We start from the raw sequence: 26,228 nt of genomic DNA on the forward strand, positions 1-26,228 counted from the left end.
TGAATTATCCCTGTACTGTGACATCTCTGTGTGTATTATCCCTGTACTGTGACATCGCTGTGTGTATTATCCCTGTACTGTGACATCACTGTGTGTATTATCCCTGTACTGTGACATCACTGTGTGTATTATCCCTGTACTGTGACATCACTGTGTGTATGACCCCTGTACTGTGACATCACTGTGTGTATTATCCCTGTACTGTGACATCACTGTGTGTATTATCCCTGTACTGTGACATCACTGCGTGTATTAGCCCTGTACTGTGACATCACTGTGTGTATTATCCCTGTACTGTGACATCACTGTGTGTATTATCCCTGTACTGTGACATCCCTGTGTGTATTATCCCTGTACTGTGACATCACTGTGTGTATTATCCCTGTACTGTGACATCCCTGTGTGTATTAGCCCTGTACTGTGACATCACTGTGTGAATTATCCCTGTACTGTGATATCCCTGTGTGTATGACCCCTGTACTGTGACATCACTGTGTATATTATCCCTGTACTGTGACATCACTGTGTATTATCCCTGTACTGTGACATCCCTGTGTGTATTAGCCCTGTACTGTGACATCACTGTGTGAATTATTTCTTTCCTGTGGCATAAGCCCTAAATATCTCATAGATGTGGGTCCCAAACATGAGAGTCTCTCGAAAAATAGACATCCTCAATCACCATCCTGCGCCAATATTGAGCTGACAGGTGGCCATACATGTATAGTTTTTGGAATGCGATTATTGAATATACAGAGACCCACAGGTATGGTCACTTCTCCATTCACAGCGGCCTATGATGGGGCCCTGATTTTGTGATAGATGAGGGTCCCAAAAGTTAGATCTGCATCTTTGAGACATTTATCCTGCGCATGTTTCAGTAAGAGTCTTAATGTAAAAAATGTTAGATCTAGTTTCAAGTTTTTGGCTTTTACTTTGAAGAGGGGGCATGAAAGGATATTGAAGGTGGAAGATAAAATGCATTCATCAGAATCCAGGGAAATCATGCGGCAGTCTGCAAGAGATCTGGAAATTGGAGACATATGATAAATGTAGTCATGGAGTGGACGAGCAAACCTCAGTTAAAATTTGAATTTATAGATGGACTTGGAAAAGCTCATCAGGGTTGCTTGGCCGAATTTGCAAACAACCCTTATAATGCCACCAAACTCTGTGGATAATATGAAACTACCCCTGTTTCCCCAAAAATAACACCTACCCCCGAAAATAAGACCTACCCTGAAAATAAGCCCTAGCATCATTTTTGGGGCTTTTTTGAGTATGCTTAAAATATAAGCCCTACTCCAAAAATAAGTCCAAGTTGAGAACCCAAAAGACGTGTCCAAGTAGCTATAAAAGTTAAAGAATACAGCAGGACTCTTCATCAAAGAAAGCAGACACCCCAAAAGAAAGCAGACACCCCAAAAGAAAGCAGACAGCCCCAAAAGAAAGACGACATCCCCAAAAAAAAGTAAGCACCCCCAAAAGAAAGCAGACACCCCCAAAAGAAAGCAGACACTCCCAAAAGAAAGCAGACACTCCCAAAAGAAAGCAGACACTCCCAAAAGAAAGCAGATACCCCCAAAAGAAAGCAGACACTCCCAAAAGAAAGCAGACACTCCCAAAAGAAAGCAGACACTCCCAAAAGAAAGCAGATACCCCCAAAAGAAAGCAGGCATCCCCAAAAGAAAGCAGACATCCCCAAAAGAAAGCAGACATCCCCAAAAGAAAGCAGACATCCGCAAAAGAAAGCAGACACCCCCAAAAGAAAGTAGACATCCCCAAAAGAAAGCAGACATCCCCACAAGAAATCAGACACCCCCAAAAGAAAGCAGATGGCCCAAAAGGAAGCAGTCACCCCTAAAAGAAAGCAGACACTCCCAAAAGAAAGCAGACAGCCCCAAAAGAAAGCAGACAGCCCCAAAAGAAAGAAGACATCCCCAAAAGAAAGCAGATACCCCCTAAAGAAAGCAGACATCCCCGAAAGAAAGCAGACACTCCCAAAAGAAAGCAGATACCACCAAAAGAAAGAAGACATCCCCAAAAGAAAGCAGATACCCCTAAAGAAAGCAGACATCCTTAAAAGAAAGTAGACATCCCCAAAAGAAAGCAGATACCCCAAAAGAAAGCAGACAGCCCCAAAAGAAAGTAGACATCCCCAAAAAAAAGCAGAAAGTCCCAAAAAAAGCAGATACCCCAAAAGAAAGCAGGCATCCCCAAAAGAAAGCAGACAGCCCCCAAAAAAAGCACATACCCCAAAAGAAAGCAGACATCCCCAAAAGAAAGCAGGCATCCCCAAAAGAAAGCAGACAGCCGCAAAAGAAAGCAGATACCCAAAAGAAAGCAGATACCCTAAAAGAAAGCAGGCATCCCCAAACGAAAGCAGGCATCCCCAAAAGAAAGCAGATATCCCCAAAAGAAATCAGGCACGCCCAAAACAAAAGACAGCAGGCACCCCCAAATGAAATCAGACACCCCCAAAAGAAATCAGATGGCCCAAAAGAAAGCAGTCACCCCTAAAAGAAAACAGACACTCCCAAAAGAAAGCAGACAGCCCCAAAAGAAAGCAGATACCCCAAAAGAAAGCAGACACACCCAAAAGAAAGCAGACATCCCCAAAAGAAAGCAGATACCCCAAAAGAAAATAGGCACCCCAAAAGAAAGCAGGCACCCCCTAAATAAAGCAGACATCCTCAAAAGAAAGCAGACACCCCCAAAAGAAAGCAAACACCCCCAAGAGAAAGCAGACCCCCCAAAAAAATGAATTGCACTCACAAGATCCCAAACAATTACAGTTGGCAAGTGCTGATGGTGGATGGGCTCTCACACAGAGATCTGCGTTGCTGTCAGGTCCCTCGCCATTCCAGATGCATTACACTGCAGCTCTCACACACAGATCGGGTACCAGTATCTCTCAGCGCGAGGGATACTGCTTCCAGTCACCAGGGGAAGTCAACCACTGTAGAACGCAAGGGGACCTGAGAGCGATGCAGATCTGTATGTGAGAGCCTATTCACTTGCAAACTCTAATTATTTGGGGTCTGGTAAGTGCGATTTTTTTAGGGGGTGTCTGCTTTCGTTTGAGGTTAAACTTAGCAGTGCATAGAGAATAATACATTTAAGCAAGTAATTTAACCCTTTGTAAATCCAGTCTGTGCCCACCACTATAGGTCTGAGAATAACAGATCAGATAAGAAAATGTTGATGTTCCGATGTTTCAGAATGTGATGACGATTAGATTTGAATAAATGTTTATTTTTTGTGTTCAAGAATAAACGTGGATTGATGTTCATGGGAAAATATAAGATGTCCCCTGAAAATAAACCCTAGAGGAAACTAATGGGATTAATGGGTGTATGGTTTGCACATCAGCGTTCCGGGCCCATGTTAGACGGGTGCAAAATCCTCTTTAAAGATTGCCATGTCTGTCTCCAACCTTCCCTAATTTACTCGATACTATGACAAATAAAATCTAATTGTGTCCCTTTGTTACTAATACTCTCGTAGAACACAATGGGTTCTAATCGTACACAGACTGCTCACGTGGTCCCCATCTAATGAGCGCGCAGCGTTCGCCTCGCTCTGTGTGGGTGTTTGGGGCCATTGTTCAAATGATATTATGTGTTTGCTCATTCTGAGTGTCGAGATCTCAGCTGAAACATATTCCTGGTATGAGGCTTTATGAATTCGCGAGGAATCGAGGCACTACAGATGCCTGAAATCAGCCACTGTTTCCCTTTATCGGCACATCAGCACTTGTGTGGGAGGTGATATCATCTAAATACGGCTACAGCGGGTTTATTATAACACTCCACCACTAAATGAAGAAACTCCTACACGTGACACTTCATCAGCCCAGTAGCTGCCAGCGGTTGGCGGTATTATAAAATCACCTATGAATGAAACTTTGCAAAAACAAGACTGGTAATTCACAGATCAAGTTCAAAGAATCCTAGCGGGAAGGCAGCACGGATTTCGGTTAATACTTTTAATTTCCAGTAGACGTCGTCCTGTGCCGCACAATGCTCTATAGTATAGGACCAAATTATAATGAGTTGGTACAGGACCTTCACTGTTCGAATGTGCCGCCTCCATGCCAGCAGCTGGGCTGCTGCTGCTGCTCAGATCCGGATCCGCGGTGGCTCGAGGGGTCTCCGGACCCGGGGGTCACGTGGCCACTCGATTAAAAAGGGGGAAGTTATGTACAGGGGGGGGTTTGGAAAGTTGTGAGAAACCACCACTGCCGTTGGGGAGCCCGGTGACGATGGTGGGGCAGCCTGATGTTTAACCCCTCTCTGGGTAGGGGGTTTGTGTCCCGAGACCCGTTGGTGATGAGAGGTGTTTGGGTGCCGTTGGGGATAGGAACAGGGGTTTTCAACGTACTCACTCAGTCCCGGAATAACTACACCGACAGCTTGTAAACCAGAATTCTGAGCACCACTGCAACTTGTAGGGAGCACGCTTGGATCCGTGCCCCTGGTGTTGCTGTTGGCCTGTGGCCCTGTCCTTGGCACCTTCATCTCTGTTGGACCCGAGGATATAAAACTCTTCGGGTCCCGCTCACCCGTATGGCTAACGGAGTGAGCTTGCTCTCAGGGTTCACGCGTAGGATTTCTTTGGACTGTAGTGGGAAAGTCCTATCCCATCGGTGCGCTAGTACCCCGAATTTGGAGCGGGTTGGGGATGACAGTTGATGTCTTCACCCCCGTCGGATAAATTACGGGAACGTGTGAAATTACTTTTTGGCCTGGGGTCCACGTACCCCGTCGTGCCCTGGCCCCTGCCCGGTGATAGCTCAAGGCCGCCGGCCGCCCTCCTCAGCAGTCCGTGCCCCTTGACACTGTCCCCTGCGACCAGGTTTCTAGCTCCTACCAGGCCCAGACCAAGGTCTGCCATCTAGTATACAGGAGCTCTCCTCCGTGACCTCTCCCTCTCAGAGAGTCACTTCACCTCCTCTCCTTTGCTTAACTCTCGCTCAACTCCCCAGCTCAACTGTCACTGTCCTCACTTTCCCCTACCAACCCCCCATGTGGGCGGCCCTATTCCCTTCAGGCCCCCCAATGGTGTGTCTGGTGGGTTAAAGTGGGAAGTGTTCCTAGGATTTTGATTGGCTAAGCTGTTAGCAACACCAAAGGACCAGGATCCGTAACCAAGGAGGGTGGATACTGTGCAGAGGGGGAAGATTGCACAATACCCTGTGATGACCTGATAGGCCAGGGCGTCACACGAACGTTTACCATCCATTCTTCCTGCTAAAGTCAGTTCTGCTCCCAATCCTTCCATCCATCTTGTAGACCTGGAATAGAACTAGGTGATAGTACCAGGGAAAAGATCTTGGGCATAGTATTGGATCCCAGATTAAACATGAGCCAACAGTGCGGAGCTGCAGCTAAAAAGGCCAACAAAATTCTGGGATGTATCAAGACAAGCATTGAATCTAGATCAAGAGAGGAAATTATTCCCCTATACTCTGCCCTGGTCAGACCCCACCTGGAATACTGTGTACAGTTCAGGGCGCCCCAATTCAAAAAAGACATCGATATATCGGAGCACGTCCAGAGAAGAGCCACAAAAATGATAGAAGGTCTACAAACCATGTCATATGAAGAACGGCTAAAAGAACTAGAGATGTTTAGTTTGAAAAAGAGAAGGCTGAGAGGAGACTTAATAGCGGTCTACAAATATCTAAAAGGTAGTCACAGTGCAGAAAGAACCACCCTAATCTCATTAACACAAGGAAGTACAAGAAGCAATAGGATGAAACTTAAAGGAAGCAGATTCAGATTAGACATTAGGAAAAACTTTTTGACAGTGAGGGCAGTCAGGGAGTGGAACAGGCGACCACGGGATGCAGAGAGGGCAGTCAGAGAGTGGAACAGATGACCATGGGAAGCAGTGAGCTCTCCATCAATGGAAATCTTCAAGCGGAATCTGGATAAACATATAGCTGGGATGATTTAGGAAAACCTGCATTTGCAGGGGGTTGGAACCGATGGCCCTTGAGGTCCCTTCGAACTCTACCATTCTATGATTGTATGATTCTATGAAGACACTTTATATGGTGATGTATGGAGAGCTGTGTCACGATAGGTACAGTGAAGTATCCAGGAAGGGAGACCCTGTGTCTAGGGAAGGGGGAGATGGTGACCCCTGGTCAAACCTTCCGCTGACCTCCAGTTTCCCTCACCGCCCTAGATAGGTTCCGCAACTATTCGCCGAGCAGGATACCTGACCCTTGACTGACCCTGATCTGGGCCCTAGGTAGGGAGCAGATGGGATGAGGTCTTCGTCAACCACACTGAGCGCCAAAGAACACACAGGGATAACAAACAAGGGAAAACAACAAATGACTGATAGGAGGGACGCCGACTTACCAAACCAACCAGGTCATGTCCTCCCCAAGCCATCCACATGTGCTGCTGCCTTCTTCCCCTCCCAGGGCTTGTGCATGCAGCCCAGGTCTCACCGGAGTGTGTTTAGGGCACGCACGCGCGCACCAGCCCTTCTCTTAAAGAGCCAGCCCACCATGTTTCACAGCCTATTGCTGAGAGGCAACATGTAGTTAAGGCACCCTTCAATTTGGAGAGGTGCCTGTGCAACACCTTAAAGGGAACCTGTCACCAGATTTGGGGCCTATAAGCTGCGGCCACCACCACTGGGCTCTTATATACAGCATTCTAATATGCTGTATATAAGAGCCCAGGCCACTGTGTAGCACATAAAAATTACTTTTTAATACCTAAATGGTTGGTGCAGTGCAGATTGGTCAGATGGGTGTCTCCATTCTCCGGGTGTGGCACCTCCTCTTTCGGCCATCTTTGTCCTCCTTATTCTGAAGCCTGGGTGCATGACGCATACTACGTCATCCACACAGACCAGCATTGAGGTCCTGCGCAGGCGCACTATAATACTTTGATCTGCCCTGCTTAGGGCAGATCAAAATGCGCCTGCGCAGGACTGCAATGCCAGTCTGTGTGAACCTCTTAAAGGGGTTGTCTGGTGAAAACAGTTATCACCTATCCACTGGTGGTGTGACTGTTGCACCAATTACCAGAACGTTATTTTTTTTTTATCCCTAACAGGGAACTTTTATCTCCATTAGGGTAGAGCGGCAGATTGGATGCCTGACTGCCACTCCATTCATCATTTACGGGGCCAAAAAATGCAGAGAGCAGCCCCATAGGAAATGAATATAGCAGCAGTCGATAAAAGTGGAGCCAATCAGCGCAGGTCCCAAAGGTTGAACCCCCACCAATCAATAAGTTATCACTAGTGATGAGCGAATAATAACTATTTGGGTTCGGATTATTCGTAACGAATCCCAAAGTACTATTCTGGCATTTGTCATCAATTACGAGCCTAGAGGTCTCCGAAACTCTTAAATCTGAATGGTATTATAGTGAAGAACAAGACCTGGATTATATACTAGCTCCATATAGTGTTGGTAATTAAAGATAAGTAGCAAGCATCTGTGCAGTCACCTGCTAATGTTCTTAGAGCTCAATGCCAGGATGCTGTAGGTAAAGCTGAAAGTATTATGTAAACTAGAGAATTGTGGAATAGAGGAAATACTTTAGGTTATGTTATGCTGTAACTATGATATATATAATATAATATATATAATATATAATAATATATAATAATATAATAATAAAATAACATGGCTTTCTTTCTCTTTTCCATCCAGGATTGTGCAAAGTCTGCGGCATCTTGAATTGTCAAGATCTATTGTGGTTCCAGTTGTCGGACAGTCAGATGTTTCTATGTTTTTATTTGAGGATGCAGCGTATAATTAATAAAATAAGTCGCCAATAAAAATCCTAATAAATATATTTTTAATTAGATCTTGTTTGTTATTCCACTTGATCTTAAATTAAAGCGTATGTGTCACCAGATTTCACATTACACACTCAATACATTATTAAATAGATATATTAGACCCAATGAGGCTGGTGTACTTTCCCCAATAATCCATGTCAAAATGGCTCTATAATCCTTTTTTAAAACTTTACTTAATCTTCTCCCAATAAGTCTGATTGACAGCTCCTTCGTGTGCCACCTCCCATTCTGTAGCTATGAGACAAATTGGGAATGTAGATAATCAATTTACTCATTGATTATCTCTGGACTCATATAATGCTCATTTTAACAGCAGGATTTTACAGCCTATGGATTTTCACAGTAAGCACAACAGCCTCATCAGGCCTGAGAGATCTGTTTAACAATGTATGCAGCTTATATTTAAAATATTGTACCTTTAGGAGTTTTATGAGTAACCTTTCTATAATCTTGGGGTAGAGTTTAATATATACCGAGTGCTACTCACCCCCACTTCTAGCTAAGATGCTGCACATCTCCTTATACACTGACAAGCAAAAGGGTAACAATGATTTGAACTTTTGACTTTCAGGCTCCATATCTCACCATCCACTGTAGCTTTGAGCATGACTACCATCACTATATAGACAGTCATCGTGGCTACCTCATACATAAATGTGACTTGCAGCTATTTAGCATATTATTAGTTATGCAGATTTTTGTCTTGCCACTACATTGTTACTGTTTTGCTTCTAAACATCTACATTTTAATTTTTATTATTTTTTTAGCATTTTGTAAATCCATCTTTGGCTTTCACCTTGCCTGACTCCTGGGCATGATCGCTATCAGATTCCAGCATGTCTCCACCGAAATCTGTTCTCAGGTCTCTTCTCCACGTTTCCAGTGATGGTGTATACTTGTCGGTCACTTGGGGATGTATACAGCTTTTTCTTCACCTATACCCACAAGTGTTGGATTGGGTTGAGTTCTGGGGACTGTGGGGACAATCCAGCTCCTCTACTTCATTGTCATTGAACCATTTCTTCCCCAATCTCCGCGTATGCTTCGGGTTGTTGTCCTGCTGGAACACTATGTCGTCCTTTTCGTACCCATACAACTCGATTGTATGAAGTATCACGTCTTGTAGGACACTCACCTCTTCTCCACGTTCCCAGTGTTGGTGTATACTGGTCGCTCACTTGGGGATGTATACAGCTTTTTCTTCACCTATACCCACAAGTGTTGGATTGGGTTGAGTTCTGGGGACAGTGGGGACAATCCAGCTCCTCTACTTCATGGTCATTGACCCATTTCTTCCCCAATCTCAACATATTCTTTGGGTTGTTGTCCTGCTGGAACACTATGTCGTCCTTTTTGTACCCATACAACTCGATTGTATGAAGTATCTCATCTTGTAGGATACTCACATATAGCTCAGCATTGAGACCACCATCCATCCTGGTCAAGTATCCAATGCCTTTGGCTGTGAAACATCCCTATATCGTCAGGCTTCCTCCACGAAATTTCACAGGTCCTTTAATTTCTTCATCCGTTCGCCCCTTTTTCCCTTGTTTCTTCCAGACCCATTTGCCCCCATCAGAGCCGTCTATTGACTTTCATCTCATCGTTCCAAATCACACATTTCCAATCTTCCACTTTTCGTTCTTCTTGGTAAACTGGAGCCAACGCTTCTTATGACGATATTGAAGTTGAGGATCCTCCACCATTCCAGACTTGTGTAATGTGCGTCGCTCGGTGCTTCCATGGACATCTGTGATCTCACTATTATGGAGCAGACGAGCCACCTCCACTGCCGGGAGTCTCCAGAACTGATAGACCTTGTGATGAGCGACTTGTTGACTCCGATATTTTGCCTGGACGTCACCTCTTGGCTTTTGAATGGATGGACGGACTTCATTTCTTATTCTTCCACCTGTCATGGCCTCACATGATGCAGTTTGGCAATATTCTTGGCCGAGAAACCGCTATTGATGAGCTGGATGACGCAGTTTCTCTTTTCTTGGGAAATCTTCTTCATGGCTGCTCCTCGATTCGAATTAGTGACCTTTCACTGAGAATCAACCTAATAACACAATGAGCTATTAGGGAATGTGAGAACAGGTTGTAATTTGTAGTATACAGGAGCAAAACAGTAAAAATACAGTGACATGACAAGAATCTGCATAACTAATCATAGGCTAAATAGCTGCAAGTCAGATTTATGTATGAGATAGCCAAGATGATTGTCTATAACATGAAGGTCATCTGACGCTCAAAGATATAGTGGATGGTGAGATATGGAGCCTGAAAGTAAAAAGTTCTGAACATTGTTACCCTTTTGCTCATCACTGAATGTGCCAAACTGTCTACATGCAGCTGTCTGAAATTTGCTGGTAGGAAACTTTTATGCGTGTTGTACACTTTCATGGGCATTCATGCTAATTGTGACTCCCACAATGTCCCACGACTCCGGCATGTCCCCAGCAACTCAGTACAAAGACTTCTGGAAGACACAGAGCAACCCACGTTCCTAACGAGCGCTACTTCAGACCTCACCAACGAGCGGCTCGTGTGGTTTTTCTGCCTAAGCATAATTAGGCCTGGGGTGTAATAGCGCTATCATAAGTAATCACTCGCATCGACATAACATAATATGGCATATAATAGCACAATATAGCAAAAAGGAATCTTCGGAAACCAGGTGGAATCTTCAGAACCAAAAAAGAATTTGACAGTCCTGGATAGACATAGCACAAATTGATTACTAGGACCAGGTCCATCTCCAGGTGAGCAGGCTGTGGCCATCAGATGGGATCCCTGAGAACCGCTTCCGACCTCCCGGCATCTGTGGCTCTTCTTAATCAGCCGGTGTTGCGTGATGTCACATATGCATCATGCGGAAACGATGACATTGTGCCGGGTCGGCTGATTAAAAGAGCTGCTTAGATAAGAGGCATTTTTCATGGCCCCCATTCGGTTGCCACAGATTAATCATGACCACTAGATCAGGCCCTGCGAATAAATTCACTCCAACAGGACAGATCTAGAGACAACAGTCTGTGGTTTCTCTGGGGCTTCTGAGTTACACAGGCAGGTTCGGGCGTCAACCAGTCAACCAGTTGTGTGCTCATTAGTGATCAGGCTGACAGGGGTTAATCTCTCCTAGCCTGCTGGTTATCCCTAGGATCACATGTTATGAGAAACCTATCACAGCTTCGCTCCACCTTTTTAAGATGGTGGAAACTGACTTTCTATGCCGACTATAGCTTTAAGCGATACCGGTCCATGCGCTGTTTTGTTCCAGTTGCTGGTGAAATACTGAGTGCTGTTTTGTGTGTTGTGTTAATTATTTTGTCCTCTGTTTATTCCCTCCCTGCTCTTTATTTCCTCCTGATCACGTATTGTTTAATACCTCTGTGTGTGATTGCTGTGAGTTAGAGTTTTGGTTCGTTTGGCTATGTGTGTGGTTTTAACCAGTCCTGTCCTGGCCTTCCCCGGGGGTATTAGAGCAGGGCTGTCCAGGAGCAGGGCTAAGTTGGTGGTTCAGACCTCTTCACCATCAGAAGTACCTCTGGGATAAGGGACAGCTAGGGCCCCCTAGCCTGAGGGCCAGTCTAGAAGCCCTGGTCTCTTCAACATCAGAAGTACTTTTGGGATAAGGGACTGGTAGGACCCCTTAGCCTGAGGGCTAGTCTAGGAGTACCGGTCTCTTCAACATCAGAATTACTTCTGGGATCAGGAACTGCTAGGGCACCCTAGTCTGAGGGCCAGTCTAGAAGCCCTGGTCTCTTCAACATCAGAAGTACTTTTGGGATAAGGGACTGGTAGGACCCCCTAGCCCGAGGGCTAGTCTAGGAGTACCGGTCTCTTCAACATCAGAATTACTTCTGGGATAAGGAACTGCTAGGGCACCCTAGCCTGAAGGCCAGTCTAGGAGCCCCGGTACATGGTTATCCTCTCATACTTCATGAAAAACCTCTCTGGCTAATTTAAAAAAACAAAAAAACAAACTTCCAAACAGATGAAGCAGGTATGAACAGGTGCTTGCATTATATACGAACAAAAGCATACAGCAGCTCTCTGTAACTGCTAAGATGCATGCAAAACATTGAATATATGAATACCCTTAGCTCACAAATTGCCCAATTCATTGTGTGCCAAGTACCTTCATTGTATAGTACCTTCATTCAATACAGCAGTAGAGCACTACAAATGTAATACTGTATATTCAATGTTCTGCATGCATCTAAGTGCTTACAGAGTGCTGCTGTATGCTTTTGTTTCTACCTACCTGCCTATATATATGCTTTCTCGGCAATCTATATTGTACTGTCAAGGGAGTTATGAAAACTACCAAGTAAATGTGATCTTAAGACAGTAGACTAGAATCCTCGCTTCTTCATCCCCAAATAGATGCCCCCTACTGGTCAGTGAACTGGCTGGAACCTTTGCTTGTTGCAGGTTTTCTAACCGGTTGAGCGTAGCAATGTCTCAGTCAAAATAGCAGAAGACGGTGTGCTGGAGGACAGGGCAATCAGGACAGCTCTGCTCCATCCTCCGGCAAACCCCGCTACCTCATTCTGTCACACAGGGTTTTTGTCACTTTCTTACTCACCGTACTCTAATTGAATCTGCTTAGCAACTACACCAGCCTCAGATATGCAGAACCCGAGCGCACATTTACACAAATGAGTCCGGCAGACAGGCGCACGTGTGGCCATGTGATCGGCGCGCGCTGTGAAATCAGGTGGATGATCGGTTGGAACACGCATGATCTTACCTTCTGCACATTACAGATTTATACCCTCTACCGCAGCGGTGTAATTACATATCATGAAATATTCAGCACAATTGACTAAGAATAGAACGCGCGGCAAATAAACTTTATTACAACGCATCGGGAAAATGTTGACGGAACTGAGTAAAAAAAAATACCAATAGCTTCTTCAGAGACGAGGAGGACTCCAAGTCTAGTGTCACCTATGTAGCAATCCTATAAGTCAATATTGCCCTTTTAACAAGCCTAGCCATATGACTTACAATAAGAAGCCAAACCACACATGTTTCTGAGTGTTTACCCCTCAGTAGCACAAAGCGGAAGAACTGAATTAGCTGGGTGAGAGAGGGGAGAACATTTCTCCTTCCTATGAGTGCCAAGCTGGCATGGTAGTGTCCACTCATCACTAGTTACTAGTACTGAGCACCCGAGCATGGTAGTGTCCACTCATCACTAGTTACTAGTACTGAGCACCCGAGCATGGTAGTGTCCACTCATCACTAGTTACTAGTACTGAGCACCCGAGCATGGTAGTGTCCACTCATCACTAGTTACTAGTACAGAGCACCCGAGCATGGTAGTGTCCACTCATCACTAGTTACGTGTACTGAGCACCCGAGCATGGTAGTGCTCACTCATCACTAGCTACAAGTACTTAGCACCTGAGCATGGTAGTGCCCACTCATCACTAGTTACTAGTACAGAGCACCCGAGCATGGTAGTGTCCACTCATCACTAGTTACCAGTACTGAGCACCCGAGCATGGTAGTGCCCGCTCATCACTAGTTACCAGTACTGAGCACCCGAGCATGGTAGTGCCCACTCATCACTAGTTACAAGTACTGAGCACCCGAGCATGGTAGTGCCCGCTCATCACTAGTTACCAGTACTGAGCACCTGAGCATGTTAGTGCCCACTCATCACTAGTTACTAGTACAGAGCACCCGAGCATGTTAGTGCCCACTCATCACTAGTTACGAGTACTGAGCACCCGAGCATGGTAGTGCCCACTCATCACTAGTTACTAGTACAGAGCACCCGAGCATGGTAGTGCCCGCTCATCACTAGTTACGAGTACTGAGCACCCGAGCATGGTAGTGCCCACTCATCACTAGTTACTAGTACTGAGCACCCGAGCATGGTAGTGCCCACTCATCACTAGTTACTAGTACTGAGCACCCGAGCATGGTAGTGCCTGCTCATCACTAGCTACGTGTACTGAGCACCCGAGCATGGTAGTGCCCGCTCATCACTAGCTACGTGTACTGAGCACCCGAGCATGGTAGTGTCCACTCATCACTAGTTACTAGTACTGAGCACCCGAGCATGATAGTGCCCACTCATCACTAGCTACGTGTACTGAGCACCCGAGCATGGAAGTGTCCACTCATCACTAGCTACGTGTACTGAGCACCCGAGCATGGTAGTGTCCACTCATCACTAGTTACTAGTACTGAGCACCCGAGCATGATAGTGCCCACTCATCACTAGTTACCAGTACTGAGCACCCGAGCATGATAGTGCCCACTCATCACTAGTTACTAGTACTGAGCACCCGAGCATGGTAGTGCCCACTCATCACTAGTTACGAGTACAGAGCACCCGAGCATGGTAGTGCCCACTCATCACTAGCTACGTGTACTGAGCACCCGAGCATGGTAGTGTCCACTCATCACTAGCTACGTGTACTGAGCACCCGAGCATGGTAGTGTCCACTCATCACTAGTTACTAGTACTGAGCACCCGAGCATGATAGTGCCCACTCATCACTAGTTACCAGTACTGAGCACCCGAGCATGATAGTGCCCACTCATCACTAGTTACTAGTACTGAAAACCCGAGCATGGTAGTGCCCACTCATCACTAGTTACAAGTACTGAGCACCCGAGCATGGTAGTGCCCACTCATCACTAGTTACTAGTACTGAGCACCCGAGCATGGTAGTGCCCACTCATCACTAGTTACTAGTACTGAGCACCCGAGCATGGTAGTGCCCACTCATCACTAGTTACTAGTACTGAGCACCCGAGCATGGTAGTGCTCACTCATCACTAGTTACTAGTACAGAGCACCCGAGCATGGTAGTGCCCGCTCATCACTAGTTACTAGTACAGAGCACCCGAGCATGGTAGTGCCCGCTCATCACTAGTTACGAGTACTGAGCACCCGAGCATGGTAGTGCCCGCTCATCACTAGTTACTAGTACAGAGCACCCGAGCATGGTAGTGCTCACTCATCACTAGTTACTAGTACTGAGCACCCGAGCATGGTAGTGCCCGCTCATCACTAGTTACTAGTACTGAGCACCCGAGCATGGTAGTGTCTACTCATCACTAGTTACGAGTACTGAGCACCCGAGCATGGTAGTGCCCGCTCATCACTAGTTACCAGTACAGAGCACCCGAGCATGGTAGTGCCCGCTCATCACTAGTTACGAGTACTGAGCCCCCGAGCATGGTAGTGCCCGCTCATCACTAGTTACCAGTACTGAGCACCTGAGCATGGTAGTGCCCGCTCATCACTAGTTACGAGTACAGAGCACCCGAGCATGGTAGTGCCCACTCATCACTAGTTACGAGTACTGAGCACCCAAGCATGGTAGTGCCCGCTCATCACTAGTTACGAGTACTGAGCACCCGAGCATGGTAGTGCCCGCTCATCACTAGTTACCAGTACTGAGCACCTGAGCATGGTAGTGCCCGCTCATCACTAGTTACCAGTACTGAGCACCCGAGCATGGTAGTGCCCACTCATCACTAGTTACGAGTACTGAGCACCTGAGCATGGTAGTGCCCGCTCATCACTAGTTACGAGTACTGAGCACCCGAGCATGGTAGTGCCCGCTCATCACTAGTTACGAGTACTGATCACCCGAGCATGGTAGTGCCCGCTCATCACTAGTTACGAGTACAGAGCACCTGAGCATGGTAGTGCCCGCTCATCACTAGTTACGAGTACTGAGCACCCGAGCATGGTAGTGCCCAATCATCACTAGTTACGAGTACTGAGCACCTGAGCATGGTAGTGCCCGCTCATCACTAGTTACCAGTACTGAGCACCCGAGCATGGTAGTGCCCACTCATCACTAGTTACGAGTACTGAGCACCTGAGCATGGTAGTGCCCGCTCATCACTAGTTACGAGTACTGAGCACCCGAGCATGGTAGTGCCCGCTCATCACTAGTTACGAGTACTGAGCACCCGAGCATGGTAGTGCCCACTCATTACTAGTAACGAGTACCGAGCACCCGAGCATGGTAGTGCCCGCTCATCACTAGTTACGAGTACTGAGCACCCGAGCATGGTAGTGCTTGCTCATCACTAGTTACGAGTACTGAGCACCCGAGCATGGTAGTGCTTGCTCATCACTAGTTACGAGTACTGAGCACCCGAGCATGGTAGTGCCCGCTCATCACTAGTTACGAATATTGTGCACCTGAGCATGGTAGTGCCCGCTCATCACTAGTTACCAGTACTGAGCACCCGAGCATGGTAGTGCCCGCTCATCACTAGTTACGAGTACTGAGCCCCCGAGCATGGTAGTGCCCGCTCATCACTAGTTACCAGTACTGAGCACCTGAGCATGGTAGTGCCCGCTCATCACTAGTTACGAGTACAGAGCACCCGAGCATGGTAGTGCCCACTCATCACTAGTTACGAGTACTGAGCACCCAAGCATGGTAGTGCCCGCTCATCACTAGTTACGAGTACTGAGCACCCGAGCATGGTAGTGCCCGCTCATCACTAGTTACCAGTACTGAGCACCTGAGCATGGTAGTGCCCGCTCATCACTAGTTACCAGTACTGAGCACCCGAGCATGGTAGTGCCCACTCATCACTAGTTACGAGTACTGAGCACCTGAGCATGGTAGTGCCCGCTCATCACTAGTTACGAGTACTGAGCACCCGAGCATGGTAGTGCCCGCTCATCACTAGTTACGAGTACTGATCACCCGAGCATGGTAGTGCCCGCTCATCACTAGTTACGAGTACAGAGCACCTGAGCATGGTAGTGCCCGCTCATCACTAGTTACGAGTACTGAGCACCCGAGCATGGTAGTGCCCAATCATCACTAGTTACGAGTACTGAGCACCTGAGCATGGTAGTGCCCGCTCATCACTAGTTACCAGTACTGAGCACCCGAGCATGGTAGTGCCCACTCATCACTAGTTACGAGTACTGAGCACCTGAGCATGGTAGTGCCCGCTCATCACTAGTTACGAGTACTGAGCACCCGAGCATGGTAGTGCCCGCTCATCACTAGTTACGAGTACTGAGCACCCGAGCATGGTAGTGCCCACTCATTACTAGTAACGAGTACCGAGCACCCGAGCATGGTAGTGCCCGCTCATCACTAGTTACGAGTACTGAGCACCCGAGCATGGTAGTGCTTGCTCATCACTAGTTACGAGTACTGAGCACCCGAGCATGGTAGTGCTTGCTCATCACTAGTTACGAGTACTGAGCACCCGAGCATGGTAGTGCCCGCTCATCACTAGTTACGAATATTGTGCACCTGAGCATGGTAGTGCCCGCTCATCACTAGTTACCAGTACTGAGCACCCGAGCATGGTAGTGCCCGCTCATCACTAGTTACCAGTACTGAGCACCCGAGCATGGTAGTGCTCACTCATGTCTACTTTCCAGTAAATTATATGGTATCATTCAAAAGTGTAACTCGTTCTGCAAAAAAATGAGCAATATCAACAGAAACATAAAGAATTATGTTTCTTGGAAGAAGAGAAGGAAAAAATGAAAATGCAAAAATGAAAATTGGCCGGAGTTTAATGTTGGACAATGGCGATATGATTTATATACCTTTTACCTATTCTCCCATATCTGAATAAGGAGGCAGGTTTTCTTCACATTAAAAGTAAATATTTGCTTGTGTTCCTTTGATGTCAGGAATATTTGTAGCTTTCCCAATTACACAGGAGACAAGGTGTATTATTAATAAGCTGCAGCTATTCTGTCTGTGATCAAATATGGAGCCTTTGAACTAAACTGAACACTTAGTAAAGCAAATCATTGTTCATATGCATGAAAAAATAATAGGGAAATCAGCGTCTAGTCCTTTCTCCACGATTTTAACATGTATCACCCGTAAAAAAACAAACAAAAAAACGTGAGCCCAATATTAGTACAACTGTCCGTGTGAACGCACGCCTTCACTTCACCATTGGGACCTCTTTAACCATTAAGAAATAAGAAAAGATACAAGTTTGGTATCATCATCATCATCATCATCATCATCGCACTGACCAGAAGTATTAGGTCATTTTTCCTGCAATGCACCACTGGTTCCTATATATTGGTCTTTATAGGCAACTAGCTGTAGTACCGGGGCATTGCCCAGGATAACTGTCTCTCTGTCTCTCTCACAGTCTCCGTCTGTCTGTGTGTCTGTCTCTTTTCATCTGTATCTCTCTCTGTCTCTGTCTGTCTCTTTCCCTGTCTGTCTCTATCCATGTCTGTCTGTCTGTGTCTATCTGTCTATCTCTCTGTCTGTCTCTGTATCAGTCTCCATGTTTGTCTCTCTCTATCTCAGTGTCTATCTGTTGCGATCTCTGTGTCTGTCTGTGTCTGTCTCTCTCTCTCTATCTCTGTGTCTGTCTGTCTCTTTCCCCGTCTGTCTCTTTCCCCGTCTTTCTCTTTCCCTGTCTGTCTTTGTCTCTTCCCTGTCTCTTTCCCTGTCTCTTTCCTTGTCTCTGTCTCTTTCCGTCTTTTTCCTTGTCTCTGTCTCTTTCCCTATTTTTGTCTCTTTCCCTGTTTTTGTCTCTTTCTCTGTCTGTCTCTTTCCCTGCCTCTGTCTTTTTCCCGGTCTGTCTCTTTCACTGTCTGTCTCTTTCCCTGTCTGTCTCTGTCTGTCTCTTTCCCTGTCTGTGTCTGTCTGCATCTGTCAGTTTCTGACTGTCTGTCTCTCTCTCTGTCTCTTTCCCTGTCTGTCTCTGTTTGTTTCTTTCCCTCTCTGCCTCTTACTCTTTCTGTGCCTATGTCTGTCTGTTTCTTTCCCTGTCTCCCTCTCTCTCTGTCTGTCTCTTTCTGTCTCTGTCTCTATCCGTCTCACCACCGACATCTTATTACTTCACACATAAGCTTCTTATACTAACAATTTATTTTGTTCCTATAGCAACCAATCACAGCGCCTATTAATGACCTGTAGCTCACAGGCATGTATTTTGGAGAGTAACTGTAAAGTGCGGGGTTACATTTTCCAGTCAAAACATAGTCTATGACGTTCCCTGAATCACATGGGGTGTCTGTGCAAAATTTTGTGATAGTAAATGCGATGGTGTAGATTCCTTTAGCGGACATACATACACACACATATACTCAGCTTTATATATTTGATTTATTAAAACCTCTGCTTTATTTAGTCCATGCAATAATCTGGCAAATATATGGAGCTGAGTTGCAGTACCAGACATAGCCTTTGGACAAGGATGGCGCTGTTCCTGGAAATGATTGAGACACTCATTCCTAATGTTATATAATCTATTGTCACGCTAAGTACAGGAGAGTACCAAGTGAATGTCGAAAGGGAAGGGAAACCCTGAGTTTAGGGAAGGGGGAGATGGTGACCTCTGACCAAACCTACTACTGGTCCCTTGGGTCCCTCACCACTCTAGATAGGTTCCTCACCTATGCTCCGAGCCGGATACCTGACCCTAGGTATCCCTAGTGCTGGACCCTAAATAGGGAATGGGTGGGTTGAGCTCTTTGTCAACCCCACTAAACAATACAGAAGACACAGAGAAATACAGACATGGGGAAAACCCATGAACAAGTTATCTTGAGATGCTACAGGAAGAAGTTTAAAGAACAGCAACGATTCCACAGATAAGTGCAAGCCGCCTGCTTGCATCCAGAACTTAGGAAGAAACTGAATATCCCCAGCACAAGTCCAGGGAAACAGAGTATTTAAACCTAAGGGGGAATACAGATTATTAGCAGCTGAAGTGAAGAGGAGCTCCAATGGGTCCTAAAGGGAAAAGCATGAAACCCCAGCAGAGAAAATACCTAGTACACAGAATACTTACAGCAGAAACAATAGAAAGTCAGGGAGTAGTTTGTGCAGCCAAACACTGTGACCTTCTATTGCCGAACAATACAGTGCTGTCTGTCACCTGTAATAGACCCATGACATCTATATAACTGTGAGAAATGAGCTTTGCTCGACCATATGAAAAGCAGTGACATTTATGGCATTGGATTAGCACATATGTCCCTGTCATGATGTGACTTGTTGTTAACAAAGAATAGAGGTCCCTATACTGTCCCTCCTGCTAGGGGGCCCTATTCTATTCCTAACCTCAGGGATACTCCTAATGGTGGAGATGCCTAAGTTCCCTTTCTGGTCCTGCTCCTGGCCACACCGAATCTGATTTTCCCCTCCCCCTCCTACTAGGGAAGGAGTAAGAGTGTAATGTTAAACACAGATTAAGACAGACAAGGGAAAACTAAAACTCTGACACACACACACACACACACACACACAAACATACACACACACACACACACACACACACACACACACACACACACACACACACACAGGATAGGACAGGGGAAAACTAAAACTCTGACACACTACACACACACACACATACATACATACATACACACACACACACACACACATACATACATACATACACACACACACACACATACATACACACACACACACACACACACACACACAACTAAGACAAGCTATTCTTGTATTTATTTGTATAAAAAATTGCATACAAGTGGTTTCCGAACCCCGGCTATCACAAGTGCATCATAGCCTGATGTGATCTTGGGGGTTATCTGGAATCAGAAGGTCACAGAACATTATTGATCCCAGATCTGCTTATGTGCCCACTCATTGTTTGCCCTGAGTTGGAGCATATTTCATTCCATCTGAAAGGGTTAAGGTTCCTTGATATCCTGCAGTGTGACAGGTAGTTGTAACCTCAGCTGTAGCCCCTCCCTTCTGCTATAGATGTCCACTCCTCACTCCTATAAATATCCAATCCTCACTCCTCCCTATGCAGGCTATAGCTCATACCTTTGCTGTCCACTTTGAAGGAGCCTGTCTTTGGAGAAGCTGAAGTGTTGCTTCTGTTGCAGCTGACAAGTTCCTACTGGAGAAGCTGTGGAGTGTTATTGTTTGTTTGTTCTTCCTCATGTTGTCTCATTGCAGTGGCGAAACTGGATTCTTGCTTGTCTTCACTAGTAAGAGTGAGGTCAGGACCAGCAAGGGCCTAGACATGTGACGGCACACGGGGGAAGGACCCATATAGGGACATTAGTGAGTGCAGGGATCTGCCTCAGGCGAGTGTTAGGAGGTGACCCTGCTCCCCTCTCTATAGTACCAGGGCCTTTCCTTGTATTTCTAACCTGTTGTTCCCTTTGTGTTGCACTGTTCGCCGGGTATCATACCTGTGGTGACACCTGCAGTCACATCGTGACACAGGCTTCTCCCCAGTCTATTTACCTTCAGCTACTCTGGAATCAGAACGTACTCATTTGGAGTACAGGTGATGTCAGTGATGGGTCAGCTCAGAGCTCAGCTTCTGTTTCTCACCAACTCTGAAATTAATTTATAGCAGGAGATGGCCCTGATTAGCAGAAAACCCAAAAGAGTAGACAGGAGATGACCCTTCACTGCCATCAGCTGTACTCCAAATGAGTATTATTATTATTATTATTTATTATTATAGCGCCATCAATTCCATGGCACTTTACATGTGAAATCGGTATACATAATAGGGACAAGTACAATAATCATAAATAATACAAGACACAAACAGGTACAGGAGGAGAGAGGTCCCTGCCCGCGAGGGCTCACAGTCTACAAGGGATAGGTGAAGATACAGTAGGTGAGTATGTACCGATACCAATGCAGATGAAGACGGGGAAATAAATCAAGGAAAAGAAGGGGTCCGGAAGCCACTCACATTAACTTTTTTTTTTTTTTTTTACAGGATTGAAGATAAAACCCCTAATAAAGTGATTTGTCAAGTTTCACAACTTTTCATGCTTGATATATTTTTTTTATTTATTTATTTTTACGTATAATATATATTGTATATATACGTGTGTGTGTGTGTGTATATATATATATATATATATATATATATATATACATATATATATATATATATACATACAATGTATATTATACATAAAAAATATATATAAATTAGAAAATAAAAAAATAAATCAAAATATATATATATATATATATATACATACAATGTATATTATACATAAAAAAATAAAAAATATATAAATTAAAAAATAAAAAAATAAATCAAAATATATATATATATATATATACATACAATGTATATTATACATAAGAAAATAAAAGATATATAAATTAAAAAATAAATCAAAATATATATATATATATATATATATATATATAAAAATAAATACACAGTATATATATATATATATATATATATATATATATATATACATATATGTAAATATTAACTGTTTAGTTATTCTTTAAGATAGAGCAGATACTACAATATAACATCCCTTTATGAACTGAGAAAACCCCTTTAAGGAAATACTAAAGGGAACAAGTTGCCGTATCCACATCTAGACATGATCAATACATCTTCGCAATCATCTTTATAAGCTTTTTTTGGAATGATGGAATGTAGGGACGGCGATTAAGTTATTCATTTAATATTTTATGTTTTGGGACTTAGATGTTGTGTGAAATCAGTACGAGTCTGCTTCTTATTGCCACTTCACTGCCACCACATTTACCTTTGCACAGTTGAACTTCCTCCTCTTTACTGCATATTTAAAGGGGTTATTAAAGGTAACATTCAAGTAATACCAGACTATAGCCCTTTTGAAGAGATGACCAATTTTTTTTTCTATTTTCATACCTTATATTTAAGCTCCATATTACACTCACGGAAAGCAGCTAATTGTGTCGGGAAAAGTTGACTTCGACCATAGAGTTCTTCCCTCTAGTGGCCGCTAGTGGAGAAAAGTGGTACTACTATGGAGTAAAACTAAGAAACCATATTATAAAAAGCATTTAATTTGCATAAAGCATTATAATTTTTCCAACCAATAGGAATAGTTTTCTAAAAGAGTACCAAAAGAGGCTAAAGGTAAATAAGTGAACCCACTGGCATGGGTTCATAGCTCTAGTCAAGAGATTGGGGTAAAATTTCTTATAAAAGATGAGCAAAAAGATTTCTTCTGTACCCTGCGGCATCCAGATCCAGGGTAGTGTGACCTTCCTTTGGCCAACACTCGATCCATCATATTGAGTGCCTTTTGCGATTATCAGCACTCTGTGTGGCATATCAAAACAATGTCATCTCCTAACGTTAGATGAGGCCAAGTGACGAGGCCTCAGGTGTCGTCTTGAGGTTGCGGGAGTCCGGCTGGTCTTAAGAGGCACCAAAGATGCCAACATTCAAAGAAGTTTTCAAAGCCCTGGTCCGAGAGCCACGTAGTACCAAAATCGGGGTAGAATGAATCTTTTTGAGGAATTTAATTACCTAGCTATATGTGAAGGGATAAATAACTATATCTCTATGTATCAGAATATAAAAAATATTAAGATTTTTAGGCAGAAAAAATCCTCTTAAAGGGAACCACTCACCAGATTTGGTGACTATAAGCTGCGGCCACCACCAGTGGGCTCTTATATACAGCATTTTAACATACTGTATATAAGAGCCCAGGCCGCTGTGAGAACATAAAAAACACTTTATAATACTCACTTAAAGGATGGTGCAGTGCAGACTGGTCGGATGGGTGTCTACGCTCTCAGGGTCCGGCGCCTCCTCTTTTAGCCATCTTTGTCCTCCTTCTTCTGAAACCTGGGTGCATGACGGGTACTACATCATCCACACTAGCCAGCATTGAGGTCCTGCAAAGGTGCACTTTGATCTGCTCTGAGCAGGACAGATCAAAGTATTGTAGTGCGCCTGCGCAGGGTCTCAATACCGGCTAGTGTGGATGATGTAGGACGCGTCATGCACCCAGGCTTCAGAAAAAGGAGGACAAAGATGGCCAAAAGAGGAGGCACCAATTCTGGAGAACGGAGACACCCATCTAACTGGTCTGCACACCACCGCCCTTTAAGTGAGTATTATAAAGTGATTTTTACATTCTACATAGCGGCCTGGGCTCTTATATACAGCATGTTATAATGCTGTATATAAGAGCCCACTGGTGGTTGCCGCAGCTTATCGGCCCCAAATCTGGTGACAGGTTCCCTTTAAAGACAAAAAATATTATGATTTTTAGGTAGAGAAAATCTTCTCATAGACAAAAAATATTAAGATTTTTTGGCAGAGTAATTCCTCCTATAGACAAAAAATATTAAGATGTTTAGGAAGAAAACAAATATTCTGATATACAAAAATATTAGGATTTTTAGGTAGAGAAAAACCTCTCATAGACAAAAAATATAAAAAATTGTAGGCAGAGAAATCCTCTCATAGACAAAAAATATTAGAATTTTTAGGCAGAGAAAAACCTCTGATAGACATAAAACAATTTGGATTTTTAGGCAGAGAAAATCCTCTCATAGGCAAAAAAAATTAGGATTTTTAGGCAGAGAAAATCCTCTCATACAAAAAAATATAGGATTTTTAGGTAAAGAAAATAATCTCAGACAAAAAAATTAGGATTTTTAGGAAGAGTAAATCCTCTCATAAACAAAAAATATTAGGATTTTTAGGCAGAGAAAATACTCTCAGACAAAAAATAATAAGATTTTTAGGCAGAAAAAAATCCTATGATAGACAAAACATATTGAAATTTTTAGGCAGAAAAAATTCTTTGATAGACAAAAAATATTAGGATTTTTAGGCAGGTAAAATCCTCCTCTCATAGACAAAAAATATAGATTCTTCAGCAAAGAAAATTCTCTCATACACAAAAAATATAGGATTTTCAGGCAAAGGAAATCCTCTCCTAGACAAAAAAAATATTAGGATTTTTAGGCAGAGAAAATACTCTCATAGACAAAAAATATTGAGATTTTTAGGCAGAGAAAATCCAGAATAAGACACAAAATTGTTTAATAATGCAAACTGTAGGGCAAGGTGACATTTTTTTAGTGCACCAACAGGCCTGCTTTGTGCAGGCACTTCTTCGGGAAGACATCCCGGTTTTTGCTCTTTGTCAACAGTTGTCATAAGGCAAAGCTTTCGCAATAAGTTTCCTTTTGTATTTATATTGCTCTTGCAAAGCCGACTCGATTGCTGTCTCGGTCGAAGACGGTGTAATACCGGCCAATGAAGACATCCCCCAAGATCCAAAGAGGTCCGGCGGGTGGTTGGATATCCAATCCCATGAATCCACTCAGGCATATGGTCTTACCCATCTTTGATATCTGTACAAATAAGATGTAAAACTATTAATACAAGAGCATTTTTTAACTACCTGGTAGACAGGAGGGTCCCCACTTCTAGTTGTCCCCAAAGGAACCAGGTTAGTAACCAAGTACCAAAAAATGAGGGTCTCGATGGCATTATGGTCCCATCATGGACACAACAAGAAGGTCAGAAGCACAACATGGTTTCTCATCCATGATACAGTACCTACAAGTAGTATTAAACCCCCTGCAGATTTAGCAGGTTTACACATTCGGAATTAACTTGGTATTGTGACATTTGGACTGTAGATCAGCCTGGAAGTGTGAAATGCACTACAGCAAAAAAGAATGTTATTTGTTTATTTGTTTTTTTTTTTTTTTTTTAAATGGTGAAAAGTTTATTCAGAGGGTCATTTATTATTCAACCACTCAAACCACCAGAATTCTGTTTGGTTCCCCTAAAGTATTAAGAAGTATTTCAGGCACAAAGAACAATGAGCTTCACATGTTTGGATTAATTATCTCTTTTTCCAGCCTTTTCTGACTAACTAAGACCCTCCCCAAACTTGTGATCAGCACTCATACTTGGTCAACATGGGAAAGACAAAGGAGCATTCCAAGGCCATCAGAGACAAGATCGTGGAGGGTCACAAGGCTGGCAAGGGGTACAAAACCCTTTCCAAGGAGTTGGGCCTACCTGGACAGCCTTTGAAAGTTTCCACCCGTGCCGAGGCCAGGCTTGTCCAAAGAGTCAAGGCTAACCCAAGGACAACAAGGAAGGAGCTCTGGCAAGATCTCATGGCAGTGGGGACATTGGTTTCAGTCAATACCATAAGTAACGTACTCCACCGCAATGGTCTCCGTTCCAGACGAGCCCGTAAGGTACCTTTACTTTCAAAGCGTCATGTCAAGGCTCGTCTACAGTTTGCTCATGATCACTTGGAGGACTCTGAGACAGACTGGTTCAAGGTTCTCTGGTCTGATGAGACCAAGATCGAGATCTTTGGTGCCAACCACACACGTGACGTTTGGAGACTGGATGGCACTGCATACGACCTCAAGAATACCATCCCTACAGTCAAGCATGGTGGTGGCAGCATCATACTGTGGGGCTGTTTCTCAGCCAAGGGGCCTGACCATCTGGTCCGCATCCATGGGAAGATGGATAGCACGGCCTACCTGGAGATTTTGGCCAAGAACCTCCGCTCCTCCATCAAGGATCTTAAGATGGGTCGTCATTTCATCTTCCAACAAGACAACGACCCAAAGCACAC

The 26,228-nt window shown here is 44.4% G+C and overlaps 1 protein-coding gene and 1 long non-coding RNA gene across 2 annotated transcripts in view; one reads left to right on the forward strand and one right to left on the reverse strand.

Annotated features, from left to right (window-relative positions):
• Positions 1–7,844, forward strand: part of LOC142256271 (uncharacterized) — a 32,242-nt gene extending 24,398 nt beyond the window's left edge. The window contains exon 3 of the long non-coding RNA XR_012727509.1: positions 7,688–7,844. This is a non-coding gene — a long non-coding RNA (uncharacterized LOC142256271). The remainder of the gene's footprint in view (positions 1–7,687) is intronic.
• Positions 7,845–23,801: 15,957 nt separating this feature from the next.
• Positions 23,802–26,228, reverse strand: part of LOC142256804 (cathepsin D-like) — a 43,470-nt gene continuing 41,043 nt past the window's right edge. Inside the window, exon 9 of the mRNA XM_075328694.1 lies at positions 23,802–24,972. Within this exon, the coding sequence (XP_075184809.1) occupies positions 24,811–24,972 (162 nt within the window). The 3' untranslated portion in view covers positions 23,802–24,810. The remainder of the gene's footprint in view (positions 24,973–26,228) is intronic.

The sequence above is a fragment of the Anomaloglossus baeobatrachus genome, chromosome 11 (assembly GCF_048569485.1).
Source record: "Anomaloglossus baeobatrachus isolate aAnoBae1 chromosome 11, aAnoBae1.hap1, whole genome shotgun sequence".
Lineage (NCBI taxonomy): Eukaryota > Metazoa > Chordata > Amphibia > Anura > Aromobatidae > Anomaloglossus > Anomaloglossus baeobatrachus.